This window comes from Scyliorhinus canicula, chromosome 28 (genome assembly GCF_902713615.1).
Source record: "Scyliorhinus canicula chromosome 28, sScyCan1.1, whole genome shotgun sequence".
Classification (NCBI taxonomy): domain Eukaryota; kingdom Metazoa; phylum Chordata; class Chondrichthyes; order Carcharhiniformes; family Scyliorhinidae; genus Scyliorhinus; species Scyliorhinus canicula.
Genome location: NC_052173.1, coordinates 7,643,285 through 7,664,683, shown reverse-complemented (window position 1 = coordinate 7,664,683; position 21,399 = coordinate 7,643,285). Strand labels below are relative to the sequence as shown.

Below are 21,399 nucleotides of genomic sequence, written 5' to 3'. Positions count from 1 at the left end.
CCCCCCCCCCCCCCCGGTCAGGAGTAGTGTCTGTCATCAGGGAGCCGCTGCTCAGGAATCCGCACCTCCACCAATACCATTTCAAGTGGCTGGCAGAGGAGCAAGCTGTGGCTGCCGGGGTGACCAGGATCGAGGACTTGCTGGGTGGAGGAGGAGTAGGCTGGATGACACCCCATGAGTTAGCACAACATGCAGCGGTGGACATCCGGCTCGCGGCCAATGCCATCCGAGACCTCAAAACGGTTGTGCTCAAACCCAATGGCACCCATGGTTTGGAGGATGCGCAGGTATCCCGTCTGGGCGAACACCTGCCCAGACAAAATTCCACATTGGCCCCAGGCCCTGAAACCTCCCTTGGGGGCTGGTGCCCCACAATCCTAGCCGTGTCACAGAAATACCCTCTGTGCCTTTTCGCACTGCGCAGAGGGGTTTCCTGTATGGGCTGCTGCTACACCATCCTTCACCTCCTTACCCTCGCCCGGACACGACATGGTGTGCCTTGTTGCCTTCCAGCGGCGGAGGTCCCCACTGGAGGTTCCTCTATGGAGGAATCCTCCCCCTCAATCTTGGGGACCTGGGGTGGAGGGTGTTGCATGCAGCAGTGCTGTACAATGACCGATTGCACTGGCTCACGGACTCCCAAGAAGCCTGCCATTTGTGCGGCCTTGTGGAGTCCGTGGACCATGTCTATGTTACATGTTTTAGGCTGCACTCCCTTTTTAGTTTTCTAACCAATCTTTTGCTGGAGTTTTGTTTGCACTTCAGCCCCACGCTCCTAATCTACAGGCACCCGGTGCGAAGAGGGGTTGGGAAGGTGGAGGAACTCCTTGTGAACCTGCTTCTGGGCCTGGCGAAGCGCGCCATTTATAGGTCCAGGCAGCGGGCAACCGAGGGGGTCGTCCGGCCAGACTGTCCCTCTTCCGTGGCTACATTCGCAGCTGGTGTCCCTAGAAAGGGAGCATGTGGTGTCCATGGGCACTATTGAGGCATTCCGTGTCCAGTCCTTTATTGACCTCTTTAACTGCACTCTTATTTGATGTTTTTAAGTTTACGTTGAACTTTCTAACGTTTGGGCAGTACCCCTAACAGGAGCGACCCTTTTTGCTTTGTCCCCAAGTTTGTTCCGTTTCTTCTATTTTGTTGGTGGACTTGAAGAGTGGCCAATCCACCTACTCTGCACATCTTTGGGTTGTGGGGGCGAAACCCACACAAACACTGAGAGAATGTGCAAACTCCACACGGACAGTGACCCAGAGCCGGGATCAAACCTGAGACCTCGGCACCGTGAGGCAGCAGTGCTAACCACTGCACCACCATGTTGCCCCTACGAATACAATCCTTTTAAAAAATAAATTTAGAGTACCAAACTCATTTTTTTCCAATTAAGGGGCAGTTTATCGTGGCCAATCCACCTACCCTGCACATCTTTGGGTTGTGGGGGTGAGACCCACGCAGACACGGGGAGAATGTGCAAACTCCACACAGACAGTGACCCGGGGCCGGGATCGAACCTGGGACCTCGGCACCGTGAGGCAGCAGTGCTAACCATTGCACCACCGTGCTGCGCCTATGAATACAATCCCAACCGACTTAGTCTCTCGTCGTACATCAGTGCCACCAGTGGGCAGCACGGTAGCATTGTGGATAGCACAATCGCTTCACAGCTCCAGGGTCCCAGGTTCGATTCCGGCTTGGGTCACTGTCTGTGCGGAGTCTGCACATCCTCCCCGTGTGTGCGTGGGTTTCCTCCGGGTGCTCCGGTTTCCTCCCACAGTCCAAAATGTGCAGGTTAGGTAGATTGGCCATGATAAATTGCCCTTAGTGTCCAAAATTGCCCTTAGTGTTGGGTGGGGTTACTGGGTTATGAGGATAGGGTGGAGGTGTTGACCTTGGGTAGGGTGCTCTTTCCAAGAGCCGGTGCAGACTCGATGGGCCGAATGGCCTCCTTCTGCACTGTAAATTCTATCCCAGGAATCAGCCTGGTAAAAACCTTTGCTGTACTTCCTCCATAGTAAGAACATCCTTCCTCAGATAAGGAGACCAAAAAACTACACACAATGTTCCCGGTGTGGCCCCACCGACGCCCAAGACAATTGTGGTTGTGCCCAAAGGCCACCTGGGGGGAGTGCCAGGTTGTGTTGTGTGTGAATGAGTGCTGAAGCTGCCTCTCCCTCCCTTCTCCAAGACGGTGCTGGGGGGGGGGGGTGGAGAGACATTCCAGGGGCGGGGTTAGTGTGGAGGGGCGAGATTATTGAGGAGGAGGATCGCTCATTGGGGGAGCCGGTCAATAAGGCTGTGTGTGATTGGAGGAGGAGGCTGTCAACCAGCGGGGGACGGGGTCTGATTGAAGGAGGAGGCTGTCAATGAATAGGGAGGGGTGTGATTGAAGGACGAGGCTGTCAATCAGTGGGGGAGGAGTGTGATTGGAGAAGGAGGCTGTCAATCAGCGGGGGAGGGGTGTGATTGGAGAAGGAGGCTGTCAATCAGCGGGGGTGACGCTGACAAAGAGAAGCAGCGAAAGGGCGCGGCTCACAGTGAGTGAGAGACAGAGAGGCAGCAAGATGGTGAGTGAGGGGAATGAGGGAGTAAGGGAGGAATGAGGGGGCCTGGCTCTGTTTACCTGACCTTAACTATGCTTTCTGTGTTTGATTTTCTGCAGTGTGATTTTACAGAGGATCAGATCGCTGGTAAGTGTGCGTGAAGCTGGTTAGCCCCGGGCCTGGGCGCCAACCCCTTTGCTTAAAGCCTGAACCTGCAGAGGCACCTCTGTCTGATTATTGCCCAAAGGCCCAAACCCCAGCCTCGGCCTCGCCCTCCCTCCCTGCCTGCTGTGGCTGCTGGAGCCGGAAACCGCGCCCTCCCCAGGCTCACAGCACTAACTCTCCAAATAAGGAGAAATCTCCTCTCTCTGCACACAGCAGGCCCAGCCCTCATTCCTCCTCCTGCCTCAGTGGGGTGGGGGGGGGGGAGCAACAAGTCCAGCTCTCCTCTGCCTCTCCCTTCCTGTCCTCACTTTACCCATTTTGTTTCTGCTTTCTTATTAATGATGGCCTGCCCAATGCAGAGAAAGTTTCTCTGCACAATACTTATCTAATGTTTAAACATTCATTGAAGTTGGTCAACCTGTTGTGTCTCCGTTTGTTTGCTCTCTCCCAGAGTAACTCAATTGGGCGGCACTGCTGCCTCACCGTGCCAGAGACCAGGGTTCAATTCCAGCCTTGGGTGACTGCCTGTCTGTGCGGAGTCTGCACGTTCTCCCCGTGTCTGCGTGGGTTTCCTCCGGGTGCTCCGGTTTCCTCCCACAGTCCAAAGATATGTAGGCTACAGGGACTGGCCATGCTGAATTGTCCCTTACTGTCTAAAGGTTAGGTTGGGATGTGGGGATAGGCTTAAGTAGGTGCTCTTTCAAGGGCCAGTGTAGGCTCAATGGGCTGCATTGCCTCCTTCTGCACTGTAAATTCTATGATTCCACTCCCCTGTCTTTCTCTCTCCTCCTCCCCCCCCAACCCATAGTTCTGCAATTTATTTGCCTTCACGTTGTTCAGTTCCCTCTTGGCTCAATCTCCACCCCATAGTCAGGCTGTGCATTTCCAATCCTTACTGTAGTTTTTTAAATCCCTCATGCTGCCCTTACCAATTACTTTAATGTCTTAATTCTCGCTCCTTCCACTGGGAACGGCATCTCCCCAACTACTCCCCTCATAATAAAACAGCTAGTTCCAGGTTTTGTCATCTGCAAAGTTTGAAATTATGTCTGTTACGATCTCGAAAGACCAGTAACTTCCAGTTAATAACTGACAGATGACGCGTCCAAGATTTTGTTTTTTAAACAATATTTGGAACATAACTAAAATACTTTTTACAATGTGTTTGTACGCAGCTGATACTTAACGCATCATGCTCTTGGAATTACAGACCGTATTTCAAAATAGAAGTCCACTTTTGCTTCCAGCTTCCAATGGGTTCCTGTTTTTCCAAGTATTAACTACAAGTTCCCAAGGGTGGTGCAGTGGTTAGCAGTGCTGCCTCAGGGCGCCAAGGACCGGGTTCGATCCTGGTCACTGTCTGCGTGGGTCTTGCACCTACAACCCAAAATAATGTGCAGGTAGGTGGATTGGCCATGCTAAATTGCCCCTTAATTGAAAAAAAAATTGAATTGAATTGAAAATGAAAATCACTTATTGTCACAAGTAGGCTTCAATGAAGTTACTGTGAAAAGCCCCTAGTCGCCACATTCCGGTGCCTGTTCGGGGGAGGCTGGTGCGGGAATTGAACCATGCTGCTGGCCTGCTTGGTCTGCTTTAAAAGCCAGCGATTTAGCCCAGTGAGCTAAACCAGCCCCACTTTAGATTTATTTTTTAAAAACTACAAGTTCTCCAAGCATTTTCCTGTTTTTGGAGAGTTCCTTAAACCCACAGCTGACAGTAAAGTCTGTTCCTATGATTCTCCCTGGTTGTGCCAAAGTGGATCTCTTGGCATCCATAAAAGGCTGTAGGATGTGCCTGTCTCCTACCTGCAGTCGACTCTTTTTTTTTTTTAAATTTAGATTAGCCAATTATTTTTTCCAATTAAGGGGCAATTTAGCGTGGCCAATCCACCTACTCTGCACATTTTTGGATTGTGGGGGCGAAACCCACGCAGACACGGGGAGAACGTGCAAACTCCACACGGACAGTGACCCAGAGCCGGGATCGAACCTGGGACCTCAGCGCCGTGAGGCGGCTGTGCTAACCACTAGGCCACCGTGCTGCCCCCTGCAGTCGACTCTTGAGCTCAAAAGTCCAGCAGCCTGTGCTGAGCACACAGCCTCTGCTGCCTCAGATGTACATTACTTTGAAGCCTGTAACCCGATCTCAAAAATGACTACCTCTGCTCTCTTTCCCCAGGACAACATGAAACACATTAACCTTGCATTTGGGTAGAAATTATAATTAGCTATCTTCCATCCCAACTTGCTTTCATCTTCGAATTAATAGACGGCTTGCAACACAACTGTTTGCGATGTTCAGCCTGCTTCTCGCTTCTGTTCTCAACCTGAGATCGCATGCTTGTGTGTTTTTTTTTTTGCCTCATCTTGCTGGCACAATGGTTAGCACTGCTGCCTCATAGCGCCAGGGACCCAGGTTCGATCCCGGCCTCGGGTGACTATCTGTGTGGAGTTTGCACTTTCTCCCCGTATCTGCATGGGTTTCCTCACACACAGTCCAAAGATGTGCCGGTTAGGTGGATTAGGCCATGATCAATTGCCCCTTCGGGTATGGTTGCAGGAATAGGGTGGGGAATTGGGCCTGGGTAGGGTGGTCGTTCAGAGGGTTGGTGCAGACTCGATGGGCTGAATGGCCTCGTGCACTGTAGGGATTCTATAATCTGCTCTTGATCTCTTTGGTCTTCGGGGAGCTCTGGATTTTTGTTTTGCACTCCCATTTGCCTTGGTGGGAGTGTACCTGATCCATCTCGTCTTAAAAAACAGCCCATTGTTCAGTTATAGTCTCGCTGTAAAACTTTAATTCTTATTTATCCAGGTCAAATCTGTTCTTAACCCCAATCAAATAAGTTTTACTCCAGATAGCGTTTCCATAGCCAAACTAAACCTAATGATACAACGATCACCGTCTCCCAAATGTTCCTCTACTGACACTTAGAACATAGAACGATACAGCGCAGTACAGGCCCTTCGGCCCTCGATGTTGCACCGACATGGAAAAAAAAAACTAACGGCCATCTAACCTACACTATGCCCTTATCATCCATATGCTTATCCAATAAATTTTTAAATGCCCTCAATGTTGGCGAGTTCACTACTGTTGCAGGTAGGGCATTCCACGGCCTCACCACTCTTTGCGTAAAAAACCCACCTCTGACCTCTGTCCTATATCTATTACCCCTCAATTTAAGGCTATGTCCCCTCGTGCTAGCCACCTCCATCCGCGGGAGAAGGCTCTCGCTGTCCACCCTATCTAACCCTCTGATCATTTTGTATGCCTCTATTAAGTCACCTCTTAACCTTCTTCTCTCTAACGAAAACAACCTCAAGTCCATCAGCCTTTCCTCATAAGATTTTCCCTCCATACCAGGCAACATCCTGGTAAATCTCCTCTGCACCCGTTCCAAAGCTTCCACGTCCTTCCTATAATGAGGCGACCAGAACTGTACGCAATACTCCAAATGCGGCCGTACCAGAGTTTGGTACAGCTGCATCATGACCTCATGGCTCCGGAACTCAATCCCTCTACCAATAAAGGCCAACACACCATAGGCCTTCTTCACAACCCTATCAACCTGGGTGGCAACTTTCAGGGATCTATGTACATGGACACCGAGATCCCTCTGCTCATCCACACTACCAAGAATTTTACCATTAGCCAAATATTCCGCATTCCTGTTATTCTTTCCAAAGTGAATCACCTCACACTTCTCCACATGAAACTCCATTTGCCACCTCTCAGCCCAGCTCTGCAGCTTATCTATGTCCCTCTGTAACCTGCAACATCCTTCCGCACTGTCTACAACTCCACCGACTTTAGTGTCGTCTGCAAATTTACTCACCCATCCTTCTGCGCCCTCCTCTAGGTCATTTATAAAAATGACAAACAGCAACGGCCCCAGAACAGATCCTTGTGGTACGCCACTCGTAACTGAACTCCATTCTGAACATTTCCCATCAACTACCACTCTCTGTCTTCTTTCAACTAGCCAATTTCTGATCCACATCTCTAAATCACCCTCAATCCCCAGCCTCCGTATTTTCTGCAATAGCCGACCGTGGGGAACCTTATCAAACGCTTTACTGAAATCCATATACACCACATCAACTGCTCTACCCTCGTCTACCTGTTCAGTCACCTTCTCAAAGAACTCGATAAGGTTTGTGAGGCATGACCTACCCTTCACAAAACCATGCTGACTATCCCTAATCATATTATTCCTATCTAGATGATTATAAATCGTATCTTTTATAATCCTCTCCAAGACTTTACCCACCACAGACGTTAGGCTCACCGGCCTATAGTTACCGGGGTTATCTCTACTCCCCTTCTTGAACAAAGGGACCACATTTGCTATCCTCCAGTCCTCTGGCACTATTCCTGTAGCCAATGATGACCTAAAAATCAAAGCCAAAGGCTCAGCAATCTCTTCCCTGGCTTCCCAGAGAATCCTAGGATAAATCCCATCCGGCCCCGGGGACTTATCTATTTTCACCTTGTCCAGAATTGCCAACACTTCTTCCCTACACACCTCAATGCCATCTATTCTAATAGCCTGGGTCTCAGCATTCTCCTCCTCAATATTATCTTTTTCTTGAGTGAATACTGACGAAAAGTATTCATTTAGTATCTCGCTTATCTCCTCAGCCTCCACACACAACTTCCCACCACTGTCCTTGACTGGCCCTACTCTTACCCTAGTCATTCTTTTATTCCTGACATACCTATAGAAAGCTTTTGGGTTTTCCTTGATCCTACCTTAGAGGCTTAATTCGCCTCTTTTCCCCAGAGCTGGATTCAGCAAATGCTTCCGTCCTCATTGGATTCAACAGGTTGATCAAGAAAATTCAAAAGCTTCCGCCCCTATCTGCCCTTCGCACAGTTACTATCCCAGTTTATGTTGGGAATTGCCTCATTATAATGACTTTCGGTTTTGCAGCTCCCAAGCGATTTTCCTTGAAAATCTGTTTATTTCGATCTTTCCGCTAGTCGGCTTGTAGCCTACACCCACCAATGTAACGGTACCTCTATTGTTTCTTAGCTCTAACTGCAGAATATAATGTTACAGTTATAGCAAGGTGTAGAGAAAAGATCAACTTAACACGAGGTAGGTCCATTCAAAAGTCTGATGGCAGTAGGGAAAAAGCTGTTCTTGAGTCAGTTGGTACCTGACCTCAAACATTGGTATCTTTTTCCTGACGGAAGGAGGTGGAAGAGAGCATGTCCGGGGTGCGTGGGGTCCTTAATTATGCTGGCTGCCTTTCCAAGGCAGCGGGAATTATAGACAGAGTCAATGGATGGGAGGCTGGTTTGCGTGATGGACTGGGCTACATTCACTAAACAGGAGACATAACAAAAGGTATGGAGAGTAGAGGTAAAATAGGTATGGAGAGTAGAGGTAAAATGCGTCCAGAATGGGTGAGTTGGTGGAATGGGTTCCCAGTTACTTTGTGCTTGGCATGTGTCACCTTCAAGAGGGCTGCTTTGCTCAACCTCCATTTTGAGCTTTACCCTCCACGTATATTAGCGCTGTCATCTTTTCATATCCCTTTAGGATTCGGAGATCAATATGGTCTCTAAAGCATTCCATATTCTCTGCCCTCAATCACCTGCATTCTAATCTTGTGTTAATGTCTCCTTGTTCCTCCTCCCTTCTAGAAAGCCTAACTTTTCTCTTTTAAACCTGCCTCTCTGTTTTCTTTACAGAATTCAAAGAGGCATTCTACCTCTATGACCGCATTGGCGAAGGCCAAATTGGATACAGCCAATGTGGGGATCTCCTCCGCGCTCTTGGCCAGAATCCATGCAATGCTGAAGTCTTGAAAGTCCTTGGGAACCCAAAGCCAGAAGGTGAGTACCTGAGGATGCTGGGAGTGCGGGGGGAGGTCAGAGAGTGTACCTTGGGAGAGTGTGGAGGACAAGGGAATTCTGTTGTGTGCCCCCCCCCCCCCCCCCCCCCTGCCCAAACTGGGATAGTGGGGGTGGGGATTTGACATGGAGTTCTCTCCAACTACTGGCAAAAGGGTCCTTAACCATAGGATGACACGTTTAAGTTATGAGGAGAGATTTACTCAAATTAGACCTGTTTTCACTCAAATTTAGAAGGTGAAGGGGTGATCTGAGCGAAGTATTCAAGATTTTGACCGGGTACATAAAGATAAATTATTTCCTTTGGTTGGAGATTCTAAAACTAGGACACATGGTCTAAAAATTACGGCTAGATGTGTTGGGAAGCACTTCAATCAAAGGTTAGTAGAAGTTTGGAGCACTTCCCAAAAATGGCAATTGATGCTAGATCAGTTTTTTAAAAACCTTTTCCAATTAAGGAGCAATTTAGTGTGTCCAATCCACCTAGCCTGCACATCTCTTGGGTTGTGGGTATGAGACCCACGCAAACACTGGGAGAATGTGCAAACCACACTGACAGTGACCCAGGGCCGGTTGTCGGCGATGTGAGGCAGCAGTGCTAAACCACTGTGTCACCGTGGCGCTTGTAGATCAGTTAATTTTAAATCTGCAATGGAAAGATTTTTGTTAAGTGAAGGTATTGAGGGATATGGGCCAAATGCACGTATATGGAGTTGGGTCACAGATCAGCCAAGATCTGATTGAATGGTGGGGCAGGCTCGAGGGGCTGAATGGCCTCCTGTTCCTATTTTAAGATGTTGGCTTTAAAGCAAAAAGTTGGGAGTAGAAATTAGAATTAGTAGTGAGTTGTGATCTGGAAGGCACTGCCTGTTTGGGTGCTGGAAGCCGATTCAATTGGAATACCTAAAGAGGAAAAAATTGCTTCATACACAGCGAGTGTGTGCGTCAATTCCTGATGCATTTGTTTAAGGAACTTGATCATGTTCTGGCTGATGTCATTCGATAGGCATTTTTGTTCTCTGTTGGTAACGGGGCTCCAGCAGGTCTCCTGATCGGTTGCTGGGCAACAGTTTGGCAGTTTCGGGTGTTTGTAACTTGAGGTAATGAGAGACAAAGACAGGACAAGTAAGTTGTTTTTATTTTTTGTCTTTCTGTTCACAGATATGAATGTGAAAACTCTGGATTTTGAGCAGTTCCTTCCCAAGCTCCAGGACATTGCGAGAAACAAGGAACCTGGAACCTTTGAGGACTTTGTTGAGGGGCTGCGTGTCTTTGACAAGGAAGGCAATGGGACAGTGATGGGTGCTGAGCTACGCCATGTGCTGGTCACTCTTGGTAAAGTTTAATGCATTGTGGCCAAGTGGTAATACAGTAGTCCCCCTTTATAACGTGGGTGTTGGGGTCCAAGACAGCCACCCGCGTTGCATCCGAGCCGCGGATATCCACGATGGGGGTTTTAAATTTATTTAAAAATCTATGCTAGCGCTTCCCATTGAGAGTCTGCGGGGGGAGAGGTCAGACCCCCGTAGACTCACAATGGGAAGCGCTAGCATAGATTTTTAAATAAATTTAAAACCCCCATCATGGATCTAATTAAAACAGTGTCAATTTCAGCGGCCGGCTCACTTTGATCCGGAGAGGGAAGCTGCTCTCTCACTGAAACAATCAGCCGGCCGCTGAAATTGACACTGCCGGCTGCTCTCTCCCTCCAATCCAACTTTTAAGTTTTAATGTTTCTGATTGGAGGGAGAGAGCAGCCGGCAGTGTCAATTTCAGCGGCCGGCTGATTGTTTCAGTGAGAGAGCAGCTTCCCTCTCCGGATCAAAGTGAGCCGGCCGCTGAAATTGACAACTGACAGTTGGGGTCCATAAGCCCCCCCGCGGTATATCGCGGAGCGCGGTATAACGGGGGACTACTGTATTGCCATGATGAATTCTGTAGGCTTCTGCAAGGCTTTATTTTTGCCTAATCTATGTTTAACAGCAGAAATGGAGCGATTTCTGCTTCATTCGTTCAGCATAATTAGTATAGAAAGTTCAGAGCTTGATCACCTCTGAACCTGAATTCCATTCCAATCCAAGCTCTCGAACCAGCCTTTCCTTTCAACTGACTTGCAACAGAAAACATCCCATAATTTAACTTTGCTTGGCACTGTTCTGGAGCTGTGGGGGAATGAATGAATAATGAATGGGAGTGGCTGTTTTTTCAGGTTAATGAGTAATGGAGTTGATCTCTCAGCCCATCGAGCCAAGCATGCCCACCCCCATCCACCATGATCATGACTGATCTCTGTCTTCAACCCCCCCCCCCCCCCCCCCCCCCCCCCCCCCCCCCCCCCCCCCCCCCAAAATACCTCTATTCTCAATTCCCTGAGAGACCAAAATTCTGTCTATCTCGGCGTTAAATATATTCAATGAGGGGGAATCCCAAAGATTTGCAACCCTTTGAGTGCAGAAATTTCTTCTCATCTCAGTCCTAAATGAGTTTCCTTATCCTGTGCCTCCCCGTGTTGTAGATTCCCCAGCCAGGGGGGAAACAATCTCTCAGTATCCACCCTGTCAAACCCCAGCCAGGGGGGGTAACAATCTCTCAGTATCCACCCTGTCAAACACCAGCCAGGGGGGAAACAATCTCTTCGTATCCACCCTGTCAAACCCCAGCCAGAAGGAAACAATCTCTTCGTATCCACCCTGTCACACCCTAGCCAGGGGGAAACAATCTCTCAGTATCCACCCTGTCACACCCTAGCCAGGGGGAAACAATCTCTCAGTATCCACCCTGTCACACCCTAGCCAGGGGGAAACAATCTCTCAGTATCCACCCTGTCAAACCCCAGCCAGGGGGAAACAATCTCTCAGTATCCACCCTGTCACACCCCAGCCAGGGGGAAACAATCTCTCAGTATCCACCCTGTCAAACCCCAGCCAGGGGGAAACAATCTCTTCGTATCCACCCTGTCACACCCTAGCCAGGGGGAAACAATCTCTCAGTATCCACCCTGTCACACCCTAGCCAGGGGGAAACAATCTCTCAGTATCCACCCTGTCACACCCTAGCCAGGGGGAAACAATCTCTCAGTATCCACCCTGTCAAACCCCAGCCAGGGGGAAACAATCTCTCAGTATCCACCCTGTCACACCCCAGCCAGGGGGAAACAATCTCTCAGTATCCACCCTGTCAAACCCCAGCCAGGGGGAAACAATCTCTCAGTACCCACCCTGTCAAACCCCAGCCAGGGGGGAAACAATCTCTCAGTATCCACCCTGTCACACCCCAGCCAGGGGGAAACAATCTCTCAGTATCCACCCTGTCAAACCCCTTCAGAATCTTCTGTGATTCAGAGACTCTGTAAAGTGCAGAAGGAGGCCATTTGGACCAACGTGTCTGCACTGGCCCGTTGAAAGAACACCCTAACCGCCCTCACCCCGCACCTGGAGGAAACCCACGCAGACACGGGAAGAATGTGCAAACTCCACACAGACAGTCACCTGAGGTCAGAATCGAACCCGGGTCCCTGGCGCTGTGAGGCAGCAGTGCTAACCACTGTGCCGCCCCAATAAGATCACTCCTCGTTGTTCTAAACTCCAGAGAATATCGACCCAATTTACTCAGACTCTCATCATAGGACAACCCCCTCATCCCAGTGACCAATCCAGTGAATCTTCACTGTCCCACCCCCCATGCCAGTATATCCTTAAAATGGAGACCAAAACTGTGCCCAGTATTCCAGATGGGGTCTCGCCAAAACACTGTACAATTGTAGCAAGACTTATTTATTCTTGTACTCAAATCCCCTTGCAACAAAGACCAACATGATAGTTGCCTTCCTAATTATTGTACCTGCATGCCAACTGTGTTCCTTTTACAAGTACCCCCAAATCTCCCAATATCAACATGAGTTGCACACCTTTTTAAAGAAAATTTTGCTGCTCTTTTTTTAAATTCTTCTTTAGCCTTCCAGTTCCCCACGTTACACGGCATCTACCATCTTATTGCTCCTTTACTTAAGCTGTTTATATCTCTTTTGCAGCCTCTGTGTCCTCTTCACAGCTTGCATTCCCGCGCCTTGTATCATAAGCAAATTTGGATTCATCACTGTCATCCAAGTACTCTCATCTGCTGCTGAAACCCATGGCCATGTTGTCATCTCTCATACATAACTATTGGCCGTGTCTTTAAGTGTCTTAGCCCCACTCTCTGAATTCCCCCTGCTCTGGTGAAAACCCATCTCTTTGACCAAACCTGGGTCACCACTCCTAATATCTCCTTCAGCTCTACATGTCTGCAACTGAGCAGTTTGTCTGTCCAAATTCTTTGTTAACTCGCCCGCTTGTCCAGTCTTTGTGTCTGGATCTGCTGGCTGGGAGTGTTTGCAGCTTTGTTGGTTTTGGAATGGCAAATGTTGTGTCTGTCTTTTTAACCATCAGCTGTGTTTTCTAGGTGAGAAAATGACCGAGGAGGAAGTGGAAACTCTGCTGGCTGGTCATGAGGATGCCAATGGCTGCATCAACTATGAGGGTAAGTGCCAGGCTCTGCTTTCAAAGAATGAGCGAGGTTAGACCTTGTGCTAAATGTTTGCCTGCCGTTTTGACAGCTGATCCAGGTGGAATGATTCCAATGTTGCTACTATTCTGCTTGTATATCTCATTAATTTAGACATTGTGTTGTACAGAAATCGAGATGATGCTGCTGCTCACTTCAAACAGACCAACTTCTCTATGTCGGGTAAACACCACAAATGTCAGTTCCTGTTTCCAAATTGGAGAGGACGTTTGACCGTCTGTCCACCCAGAAAATCTCGACACTTCCTTGATTTGTAAAGAAGCAGTTTAAATGATCACGAGGTTGATCTGCTATCTAGGAATCCACTCGCCTGATTATTGTTCCAAAATGTACCATTTATCTACTTTTACCTCATGGCCCAATTTCCTTGATTGATCACCCTTCACAAATTGAAATGTGCAACACACTCTGCTCCCCATCAGACCATATGATGTCGGAGCAGAAATAGGCCATCGGGTCTGACCCGCCATTTGATAATTCCCTTTCTCCTTTCCCCCCCTCTTTTTCCACCCCCACACCCACCCACATTTGGTGGGAATTAGGCAAGTGAGTTAGAGATTGGACTACAATCCTTGGGCAGGATGTTTGACTAAGTTCTGAACAGGTGTTTGCTGCACTATTTGAGGGGGAGCGTTGTTGAAACTGTTTCTCTTCAGCTACCCCTCTCGCAGTTAGCAAGTGGACGCTGTGCATTCTGCCGCTACAATCACATCGAGCATTTCTGTCTATATTTAACCACCCATGCCTTTTTTTTACTTTTGTAAATCAATATTTAAATGAAAAAAAAAACTACCCTCTGTCCTTTCCAATTCAGTCCTGTTTGTATGCCCTCTCCAGCTCTCGCCTGATCCCATTCTCTTTTTTTAAAATTTAGAGTACCCAATTCTTTTTTTTCCAATTAAGGGGCAATTTAGTGTGGCCAATCCACCTAACCTACACATCTTTTAGGTTGTGGGGTTGAAACCCACGCAAACACTGGGAGAATGAGCAAACTCCACACGGACAGTGACCCAGAGCCGGGATCGAACCCGGCTCCTCAGCGCCGTGAGGCTACAGTGCTAACCCACTGTGCCGCCCCTCCATTACCAGTCTTTTCTCCATTCCAATTCTAATTTAAAAAAAGTTTGTTTATCCATTTCCCCCTTTTTTTTTTTTGGAAACGATACATTCTCCTGACCCCCACCCTTCACTATTTTAAATCTCCCTTCTAATTACTTTGAATCGGAGATAGTTTCCCCGAAGTGCAGGCTGGAGAATTCCTCCATCAGATCGCCTCCTTTAACATGAATACAAGGACAGAAGTAAAAAGAGAAAACATTGGAAATACTCAGTAGGCCTGGAAGCTTCGTAGAGAGAGGGCGTTAACGCTTTGAGTCTGGTTTGAAGCTGCACGCTCACCTGTAAATGTATTTGAATCCGTATACACCCCTATTTCCCAAGTGCTCCCAGAGGGTGCAAGTTAACGTGTATTCACTCTGCATGTGCACTGTGTTTGTATAGTTGAGAACTCAGAAGCACGGCTGTGAGCACATTCGTGCAGTTTTAAAAACTAACGTAGGGCTGAGACTAACTGCTACTTTTTAAAATAAGTTCCTCCCCTGAAAGATGCACTCTGCAAAGATCCCACCCACCCGTCCCAGAGCGTTTGAAGGTGATTTTGGGGCTGGTACGGGAATCGAACCGTTCTGTAAAAATAAACTTAGCACCCAATTCTTTTTTTCCCCAATTAAGGGGCAATTTAGTGTGTCCAACCCACCTAACCAGCACATCTTTGGGTTGTGGGGGTGAAACCCACGCAGACATGGGGAGAATGTGCAAACTCCACACGGACAGTGACCCAGAGCCGGGATTCTAACCTGGGTCCTCAGTGCTAACCACTGTGCTGATTTTTCCAACGTCTGATGACCATCAGCGTAAGCTGTCAGCAAACATACTCCAGCTGCTCTCTTCAATGAAATGAAAAGACGTAAAAACGATCTGTTAACTGGGGCCAGTTTGAAACTGCTTGCCACTGAGTTTCTTGATGACTCCATGTCGAATACTTGGTTCAAACTGCATTTACCTTTTTATTTAAACACTCAGTTTAACATTTTTCTTCCTTTTTGACAGCTTTTGTCAGGCACATCATGTCTGGGTGAATGGCAGCCCATGGTACGCCAGTGACAATTTTTTCCCCTGCTCCGACCCCCCTGCCAATTGACCTGTTTTCTTTCCTTTTGGCATGTTCTGCATGTGGCGGCTTCGGGGGTGGGGGGGGGAGAAATTATCTCTGGTTCTCAACTACAGTTGAATTTCTGCCAAGCCAACTAAAGGGAAACCATTTTGACTTGAACATTTTGTGCAGGCATTGGTCTCCGATCAGTGTTTGCCTCTTCAAATTTACTGCCACGCACCTTCTGATATCTATTTTGATATTGTTCTGACACTTTCCTGTCAAGAATGGACTAAAACAAGACACCTACCTTCCCTCGTCCCCTTCAGATGGACCAGTAAGTGACTGCTGACAACCATGGTCCCTTGTCCCTGCTGGGGGGGGGGGGGTTGTTCCCTTTTCGTATTTCCCAGTGATGCTAGAAAGCTAAACCAGCACAGAGATGAGCTTCAAATGCTCCTAACAGTTGATTGTGGGATCATTTGGCTAAAATGGTTTTCCTTTGGTATCTAATGTGTTGCTGTGAATTGACAATGCCTGCATTCCTTTATCTAACTAGGCTTTTCCAGCCTGACTGTCAAAGAACTGCCAATGTTTTTCCTGCTCCTTTCCTTAGCTAGTGCAAACCAGAATACTGACTTCTAGACCCACTGCTCAATAGACTCTGCAACTCAGGGAAGGAGGGTTGAAAGGGGGCTTCTGAAAGGTTCCGATTACCATCTATTTCAGCCGGATTGTCTGCAGTAGGTTGGCCATTCCTGAAAGAAATGGCTCAGGTTTCACAACAGTGAGCTCTATCTTAACACTGGTTATGGTAAATTGGGATGATACTGTACTATTTTGCATGTGACTCACTTACTGTCTGTCTATATGCAAAACCTGCTTTTGCATATTATGTTTTGCTGGATTTTTTGGGTTGGTTTATCATTAAAATTCTCAGAATTTTAATCGGAACCTTTCTTGAATTCTCGTTTCTCTTTCTCTGACAGAATAAGAACTTTTTTTTTCTTTTGCTTCACAGAGCTGGTCCGGATGGTGATGAGTGGCTGATGATTCTCTTGTACCTGGATTTTTTTAAGTGCCTTTTTTTTCCACCTATTTACAAAGCTCCTTTCTAAATGAATTATTTTCTGTTTGTATTTATCAACACTGCACGCAGTTTGGAGAAGGGGGTTCAAATGCACTGAGCTTGTCTGGAGGGTGATGGGAGCTGAATAGGTAGCCAGGGAGGAAATCCCCGCCCCCCCGGATACTACACTGCAGGCCCCTGCATCTTCTCGGTAGGAACAAGTGTCCCCATGTGGTTCTAGTTGAGCCCTGGCCCCAATCCCACTCTCCTCCACCACCACCAAACCTTCTTGAAATAATCTAGTAGAAAGGTTGATTGGAGTAAGAGGAATTTGGATGTCACTGAAGATGGAAAAAGAGAATGTGGCTCCATGTTTGGCTTCTGCTCTGATTGTATCTGCACCAATCTAATGTACTTCATTGCTTTCATGTAATAAAATCTCACAATGAACTGGTGTCTCTGGCTTGTCTTGACTGTCTTTGATTAAAGCACTTTCCAGCCTGTGGTACATTTTCACAGAAAATACAGTGCCCATCAAGTCCCTCTGGGTACAAATGTTTTTCCTCAAATCTGGGTGGAGTGACGGCGAGGACGTTGTCAATGCTGCTTCAGTGGTTGCTATCTCTCCATTTGAGTTGAGTTCAAGCCTGCTACAAACCCAAACCTGGATCTGGGTAATGAGTGCTGCATGGTTGGGTTCACCAAAGAGGGTGGTTGTTAATGAAGGGTTAATGCTCAGTACAGTGAAGTAATTCACATTTTTGCACTCCATTAAGTTCAACCTCCACTGTGTGAGCCTAGCACTGTGCCAACATTCTTGATCCTTCATGGGTGTTTTCTTTATGACAATAACTACCAGATCATTTTTTTTCCTGAACTGTTGATGACTTTTTATGGTTTTGTTTAATGCAAGCTCAGGCAAGGAGTGAACATCTACTTGTGCCTTGCCCCCTTCCTGGGTTTCTGTATGGAGTTAGAGAAGCAACATGTTGGGGGAGGACGGTTTGTTTTGGACCAGAAACATTCTTCAGTGTGTAAAGAGGCACTGCTGGATCTGAGGAATAAGATGGGTCCAGTCTTGTTCAGAGAACATTATAAGGGTCTGGGTCTGTGATCATAGTGTCAGATGCTTTACATTATCCATGGAAAAGCCAATTTCAGTTGGGCAAGAACAGATCTGACCCAGGTAAAATAGAATGAAAGGTTTGCAGGCAAGACTAACTTAACAATGGGCTGTCTTTTGAAGGAGGACAGATCAGGTACAGTCCCACTGTACCTTGGGGTTGGTAGCGCAACATAAATAGTAAAAAAGGTTGAGGTTATAAAGGGGAATTACTTGTGGCGACATGGCCTGACTGAGGTACTAAAAGAATGCTATGCATTAGTCTAGCAAGGAAGAAGATGCTGTAGGGGAACGGCGGTGGATGGATTGCATTTTCAGCAAGCCGACAAGGACACTGGGAGCCACATGGCCTCTTATGCTGGAACCATTCGATGATTCAACAAAATTTTTTGGCTCTATGAATTGAGCATTGCCCCGCGCTCTCCCAATAGCCGTGCATCAATCCCCAAACTAATCCCACTGTCCTGCTCTATCCCCATAGCCCCGCATCAATCTCCAAACTAATCCCACAGTCCTGCTCTATCCCCATAGCCCCGCATCAATCCCCAAACTAATCCCACTGCCCCACTATCTCCTCATAGCCCCGCATCAATCCCCAAACTAATCCCACAGCCCCGCTCTCTCCCCATAGCCCTGTATCAATTCCCGAAACTAATCCCACTGACCCGCTCTCTCCCCATAACCGTGTATCAATCTCTAAACTAATCCCACAGCCGTGTATCAATCTCCAAACTAATCCCACAGTCCTGCTCTATCCCCATAGCCCCGCATCAATCTCCAAACTAATCCCACTGCCCCGCTCTCCCCATAACCCTGCATCAATCCCAAACTAATCCCACTGCCCCACTCTCTCCCCATAGCCTTGTATCAATCCCCAAACTAATCCCACTGTCCGCACTCCCCATAGCCCTGTATCAATCCCCAAACTAATCCCACTGTCCCACACACTCTCCAGAGCCCTGTATCAATCCCCAAACTAATCCCACTGACCCACATTTTCCCCATAGCCCTGTATCAATTCCCAAACTAATCCCGCTGCCCCACTCTCTGTATCAATCTCAAACTAATCCCAGTGCAACATTCTCTCCCCATCGCCCTTTATCAATCCCCAACATAATCCCACTGCCCTGCTCTCTCCCCACAGCCCTGTATCAATCCCAAACTAATCTCACTGTTCCTGCTCTCCCCATAGCCCTGCATCAATTCCTAAACTAATCCCACTGCCCTGCTCTCTCCCCACAGCCCTGTATCAATCCCAAACTAATCTCACTGTTCCTGCTCTCCCCATAGCCCTGCATCAATTCCTAAACTAATCCCACTGCCCTGCTCTCTCCCCATAGCCCTGTATCAATCCCAAACTAATCCCACTGCTCCACTCTCTCCCCATAGCCCTGTATCAATGCCAAACTAATCCCACTGCACTCTCTCCCCATAGCCCTGTGTCAATCCAAACTAATCCCACTGCCCCACTCTCTCCCCATAGCCCTGTATCAATCCCCAAACTAATCCCACTGCCCCACTCTCTCCCCATAGCCCTGTATCAATCCCAAACTAATCCCACTGCCCCCGCTCTCTCCCCATAGCCCTGTATCAATCCCAAACTAATCCCACTGCCCCGCTCTCTCCCCATAGCCCTGTATCAATCCCAAACTAATCCCACTGACCCACATTTTCCCCATAGCCCTGTATCAATCCCCAAACTAATCCCACTGACCCACTCTCTCCCTGTATCAATCCCAAACTAATCCCAGTGCAACATTCTCTCCCCATAGCCCTTTTATCAATCCCCAAACTAATCCCAGACATTCTCCCCGTGTCTGCGTGGGTTTCGCCCCCACAACCCAAAAATGTGCAGAGTAGGTGGATTGGCCACGCTAAATTGCCCCTTAATTGGAAAAAATAATTGGCTAATCTAAATTAAAAAAAAACTAATCCCAGTGCCCCACTCTCTCCCCATCGCCCTGTGTCAATCCCCAACATAATCCCTCTGACCCGCTCTCTCCCCGTAGCCCTGTATCAATCCAAAACTACAGTGACCCCCTCTCTCCATAGCCTTAGACATTCCTCAAACTAATCCCACTCTCCTGCTTTCAACTGATTGCCCTGCATCAATCCCTAAACAAATCCCACTGACCCACATTTTCCCCATAGCCCTGTATCAATCCCCAAACTAACCCCACTCTCTCCCTGTATCAATCCCAAACTAACCCCACTGCCCCACTCTCTCCCTGTATCAATCCCAAACTAATCCCAGTGCAACATTCTCTCCCCATGGCCCTTTATCGATCCCCAAACTAATCCCAGTACCCCACTCTCTCCCCATCGCCCTGTGTCAATCCCCAACATAATCCCACTCTCTCCCCATAGCCCTGTATCAATCCCCAAACAAATCCCACTGCCCTGCTCTCTTCCCACAGCCCTGTATCGATCCCTAAACAAATCCCACTGGCCCGCTCTCTGCCCACAGCCCTGTATCAATCCCAAACTAATCCCGCTGCCCCACTCTCTGCCCATAGCCCTGTATCAATCCCCAAACTAATCCCATTGCCCCACTCTCTCCCCATAGCCCTGTATCCATCCCCAAACTAATCCCACTGCCCCTAGTGTGTTAGCCCTGCTACCTCACAGCGCCGAGGTCCCAGGTTCGATCCCGGCTCTGGGTCACTGCCCGTGTGGAGTTTGCACATTCTCCCCGTGTCTGCGTGGGTTTCACCCCCACAACCCAAAGATGTGCAGGGTAGGTGGATTGGCCACGCTAAATTGCCCCTTAATTGGAAAAAATGAATTGGGTACTCTAAATTTATTTTTAAAAAAAGAAAAGGAGATATCTTTTCCCTGCTGTCCTGGCAAAACCTACTTCGCAAGTAACATTTGTAAACCAGATGACTTGGTTATGTCGTCATTGCTGTGAGTGGGAGCTTGCCCTGAACAATTCTGCTGCCACATTTAATTTGTGACAAAACTTGGCTACACTTCAAAAGGACCTCATTGGCTGGAAGCTACTTCGGGCTGCCTGAGGTTGGGAAATGCACCGTATCTTTTTAAAAAGACGCCCTCAACTGGTGGCTTAAATCTGTGTGTTTAACCTATTCCATTGCTTCATAAGTTTAAACATGATCTGTGTTCGAATGAAAATGATCCAATGTTTCGGAGGTCTCCTGTAATTCGGAACTTGTATGCGAGTTCCTGATTGTGTGTAGTTTTGTAAAAATGTGCTAATTAGAATGCCACAAGTGATATTATTGATCTGTTTCAGTTTTGTCACATAAGGATTTAGGATGGACATTTCGACTCAAATTTCCAAAAGTTAGTGGTCTACACAGATCGTGAATAATTTTGGCAGAGTTTGTGTTGGAATGAGGACAAGCAACTTTGTCAACTTAAAATCAGAAGTGGTGATGATGAAGGATAAGGATTATGCACCTTCCAATACCATTTTCAACAGGTTTTTCACGACAATGCTGCTGTGATATTTAATAAGTACAATTTAGACCTTACCACCTCCCGACATTGGAGTTTTGGGTATAGTATCCTCTGATCCTGGTACCTCTTTTGTTTGTTTATAACTAAAGACATCCGTTACTTGTATGTAACGGAGGTAATCGCCCCATTTTGTGCGGAGTCCGCACGTTCTCCCCGTGTCTGCGTGGGTTTCCTCCCACAGTCCAAAGATGTGCCGGTGGCGCAGTGGTTAGCACTGTTTCCTACGGCGCCAAGTTCAATCCCGGCTCTGGGTCACTGTCCGTGTGGAGTTTGCACATTCTCCCTGTCTGCGTGGGTTTCACCCCCACAACCCAAAGGTCTGCTGGTTAGGTGGATTGACCATGCTAAATTGCCGCTGAACAAAGATGTGCTGATTAGGTGGATTGACCACGCTAAATTGCCCCTGAACAAAGATGCGCAGGTTAGGTGGGATTAT

At 47.9% G+C, this 21,399-nt stretch overlaps 1 protein-coding gene across 2 annotated transcripts; it reads left to right on the top strand.

Moving 5' to 3' along the window:
- Window positions 1-2,450: 2,450 nt before the first annotated feature.
- On the top strand, window positions 2,451-16,812 carry LOC119958166 (myosin light polypeptide 6-like). 2 transcript variants are annotated; one of them, XM_038786500.1, is made up of 7 exons: window positions 2,451-2,564; window positions 2,660-2,687; window positions 8,412-8,555; window positions 9,735-9,908; window positions 13,014-13,091; window positions 15,246-15,287; window positions 16,310-16,812. In XM_038786500.1, exons 1-6 carry the CDS (start codon window positions 2,562-2,564, stop codon window positions 15,272-15,274), a joined length of 456 nt encoding a protein of 151 aa, XP_038642428.1. In that variant the 5' UTR covers window positions 2,451-2,561; the 3' UTR covers window positions 15,275-15,287; window positions 16,310-16,812. The 2 variants fall into 2 exon arrangements, with proteins under 2 accessions (XP_038642428.1, XP_038642427.1); XM_038786499.1 differs by lacking the exon at window positions 15,246-15,287.
- Window positions 16,813-21,399: the final 4,587 nt, after the last annotated feature.